Source organism: Cynoglossus semilaevis, chromosome 19, assembly GCF_000523025.1.
Source record: "Cynoglossus semilaevis isolate Cse_v1.0 chromosome 19, Cse_v1.0, whole genome shotgun sequence".
NCBI lineage: Eukaryota > Metazoa > Chordata > Actinopteri > Pleuronectiformes > Cynoglossidae > Cynoglossus > Cynoglossus semilaevis.
This window is the reverse complement of record NC_024325.1, coordinates 15897065-15900772: the sequence shown is the minus strand read 5'-3', so window position 1 is coordinate 15900772 and position 3708 is coordinate 15897065. Positions and strand designations below refer to the sequence as shown.

At 46.9% G+C, this 3708-nt stretch overlaps 1 protein-coding gene and 1 long non-coding RNA gene across 2 annotated transcripts in view; one reads left to right on the top strand and one right to left on the bottom strand.

Annotated features, from left to right (window-relative positions):
* The window catches only part of dlg4a (discs, large homolog 4a (Drosophila)), a 9783-nt gene extending 9643 nt beyond the window's left edge, over positions 1-140 (top strand). The window contains exon 18 of the mRNA XM_017041500.1: positions 13-140. Within this exon, the coding sequence (XP_016896989.1) occupies positions 13-119 (107 nt within the window). The 3' untranslated portion in view covers positions 120-140. The remainder of the gene's footprint in view (positions 1-12) is intronic.
* Positions 141-546: 406 nt separating this feature from the next.
* Positions 547-1021, bottom strand: LOC107990084 (uncharacterized). The gene is made up of 2 exons (XR_001761656.2): positions 895-1021; positions 547-856 (listed from the first exon to the last, which is right to left on the bottom strand). It is a non-coding gene; the product is annotated as an uncharacterized LOC107990084 (long non-coding RNA).
* Between the last annotated feature and the right edge of the window lie 2687 nt (positions 1022-3708).

The window sequence follows — 3708 nt, the reverse complement described above, 5'->3', positions numbered from 1 at the left end:
GTCCTGCTGCAGCTGTGGTGGACGGGGACAGCTTTGAGGAGGTCTATCACAAAGTAAAGACAGTGATCGAGGAGCAATCAGGGCCTTACATCTGGATTCCCACTCGGGAGAGGCTGTGATTTCCCACATCCTCCCAATTCATAAACCGCACTTGTTTATCCGTACCAGGGTTTCTAACAGTCCTCCTCCCCCTCCTCCTCCTCCTCCTCCTCCTCGCCGCCCTCACAGCCACCCACCGACGCCACCTTCCACCCTCACAGCCAAGCCAGCCTGGCCTGTCTGCCTGCCTGCCTGTCTGTCTGTCTGTCCGTGCTCAGAGACAGAAACCCATACGTCGACAAACAAACACAACAGAGACGACGGCAGGACGCGATTCAGCGAGGACACGACTGAAAACCAAAAAAAAAAAAAAAAAAAAAAAAGAGAGAGACTCTGAGACAGACGTGAAGGCAGTCCTGTGTATTTGGACTGAGAGAACGGACCTGAGCCGCAGTACTCCACTCACACACCAGGGGGAGCCGAGGGTCCGACTCCTGATTTTTTGCATTTAGCGATGAAATGCATCTTAGCCATAAACGGGCGGCGACTGCACCTGAAAACAGGGAATGCAAGTGTCCTCGATATAGTTGATTTATTTATACTCACGTTTACTTTCTACGTCTGTCTGGAGTTGAATTCAGCCACTTTTTTTCCCGCTCGGAATAATCACAGGCGAAGCGGAGACGGAACTTTGTGAAGCATCTCGACGGCAGCAGCGAACAATAATCGGGATGGAAACGTTCAGAGCAGGAACGGTTGGAGTCACGACGCCTGAAGGTGGAGTGAAAAACAGAGCGTCATCGGCGTCACCTGAGACCTGAGACACAACGCCCTGTCATCGGCGTCACCTGAGACCTGAGACGCAACGCCCTAAAAAAAAAAAACGGATTTTTGCGTAAAAAAAATCAAACAACTAAAATCTTTATCAACTCGGAACCAAAAGTTGTTTAATTCAGGCGAACAATCGCAGACGAGTCGTCAGATTTTGTTCTTTTCAAGTCCCTCAAGGCTGTGGTTCCCATTTTTTTTTTCTGCACTGCCCCCTGTTGTTGACAGGACTTATTGTCACGTCTCCACATTTTTACAGCTACTGTTCAAAAACTGAACTCTGTAAGAAATAAAATTACAAATCAGTTCAATTTCCCTACTGTGGCACGATAAAAAAAAAAAAATTCCAAACCCCTAGGGGGCGCCTACACCCCAATATGAGAACCACTGCCCTGAGGGAAATTACTCTCTGCATTAAACACTGCAGTAAATAAAACTGGACGCCACGCCCACAGTCAGGGCGGTGTGTCCGGGGCCTCAGAGGTCAGAGGTCACTCCGAGCCCGAACGCTGTATTTTTTTTTTTCACTCCACTTCCGACTTTTTCCTCCGTCCTTTTCTTAACTTCCTGCTCTGTCTTGTTTCCATGCTGGGAACTGGGAAGCTAAAAGTCCGGGGCGGGGTCTGATGTTTGTGTATATTTTCTAAATTCTGGGCGTAGCCTCAGACGTGCACAGACTGACAGGGGGCGCTGTCACAGTGATGTTGAACCAATATAATGATTTAAAAGTCATACGCTGAATTTTGCATGCGTCCTTCGGGACAACGGAGAGACACGAGCCAAAAAGTTGACGAGGGAAAAATAATGAGAAAAATGTAAGTGAAGACGTGCGACAATCGCAGCAGGTTCCGACGTGTTCTTCTTGTTGCGGAGGATATTTTTTTTTTTTTTTTTTTAGAATTTTTTTAGCATGTCTCCAGAAAGTACCGGAGAAGAGAGAGGAGGTCACGTGACGCGGTGGTGATGAGAGGCCAGCTGTGAGCACAGGGGGGCGCTGCTCTCTTATTGTACACACACACACACACATACGCGGTGTTGTAACCTCAGCTGTAAGCTAGCACACACACTCCTCTACAGGGGGACGGCTGTTCTGACCCGCGCGTCAGAATCCAGGATGAATGTTGTCTCTAGAACCTTCTAGAACCTTCACAGAAACAGCCGACTCGCCCGTCACTCTTCCAGAAGGTTCCCTCAGCCGCAGACGTTCACACTGTTTCCAGTGGCCACAGTCAAAAGCCATGGTGTGTATGCGTGTGTGTGTGTGTGTGTATGTGTGTGTGCATGTGTGTGTGTGTGTGCGCACATCCATGTGTGGAACCTCCTCATTGGAGGAGAAACTGGTCTTCTTTAAGCCTCTCTTCCACTTTATTCTCTCTCTCTCTCTCTCTTTCTCTCTCTCTCTCTCTCTCTCTCGTCCACACACACAAGTTAAAGATTAAAGTCATGGTTAACAGATACTGGCCTACAGTATATACAGTACATGAGTATAAATAAATATATATATATTATACAGTATATCTTTTTTATAACGTTTCTAACGGGGCTAGGTCTGTAAAAGTCAACACCTACGACGACGATATTCCATGCCTTTCTGTTTCGGTTGTCAAGATTTCCTCGCGCTCCCATTTTATTGCTGCGAAAAAACGAAAAAAAAAAAAACGAAAAAACTACAGCGTGAAGAGTTAGCCGGGTCGTTGACGTCGATCTCACTCGACCGACTGAGCCCGTGGCTGCATCCACGCCGCCGACGTTTGATTTTAGAGAAAACGAGGCTTTGGAGCCAATTGTTGTTCAAAATCCTGTTTAGTTGAAAATATCACAGTTTCCTCTACATCTTAATGGGTTTGTGTAAAATCTGCCTTGCTATAGGTCTAAAAATATTAGCATTGTGTCGACGGAATCTAGTTTTTTTAATAGCGATAAAATCCAAAAATGCAGCGGGGTATGACTCGATACCACGTCCGATACCGATACTTCAACTAGGTATCGATACCAATATCAATCCATTACTTTCCCCACTCCACCAGCGTTAAGTTAAGTTGAGCGTTTGGGCTAAGGTATCGGATCGGACGAGCGATAGCTGTTTTGTTCGCTGTTCGATCCTGAAATTTTGCCCAATATCGGACCGATACTGAGTATCCCGAGTATCGGATCGAGCCATCCCTGTTATTGCACACAGTGAAATTTGCCCTCTATATTAAATCCACCCTTTACCCCAGCAGGGGGCAGTAGTCCCACCCAGGCCTGGGATTCAAACCAACAATCCTGGTCCAGTGTTTATGGATCTTTCAGTTTTTCCAGTCGTAAAAAAAAAGTTTGAAAAGGAGGAAAATTGGAAAAAACTTTAGCTTTGGCGCCAGCGGGAAAACGTCTCAGCTGTGCTGTGATTGGTCCGTCTGTTTAACCAGAGCCAACCTCCTGTCTCTGGAGATGCACCAGATGTCACTCTTCATCTCAGTAAAGAGGTTTTTTTTTTTTAGAGATGTGGAGCGTGTCCCATCAGGAGGACGTGGTCCAGTTCCAGTGAATCTTTGGCGCGTGTCGTCGCAGCGGTTTCTAAATACGAGGTCTGGGAAGAACAGCGTGTTTTTTCGGGCTTCGAGATGAGACGGCGTTGATATTCAGACATTTTTAGCCTCGGGAAATGAATAAATATTTTTGATCCCGACTCCGACCTCAGCCGCGGCGTTTCTGTTTCATCGGGCTCCAAAAATCCGGCGTGTGTGTTTCTAAACAAAGGCGTCAGTGGATTGGATGCAGCCACATGTTCAAATCCAGGTGTGTTTATATGTACGAGTGAGAGAGTGTGTGTGTGTGTGTGTGTGTGGTGAGAGAGTGAGA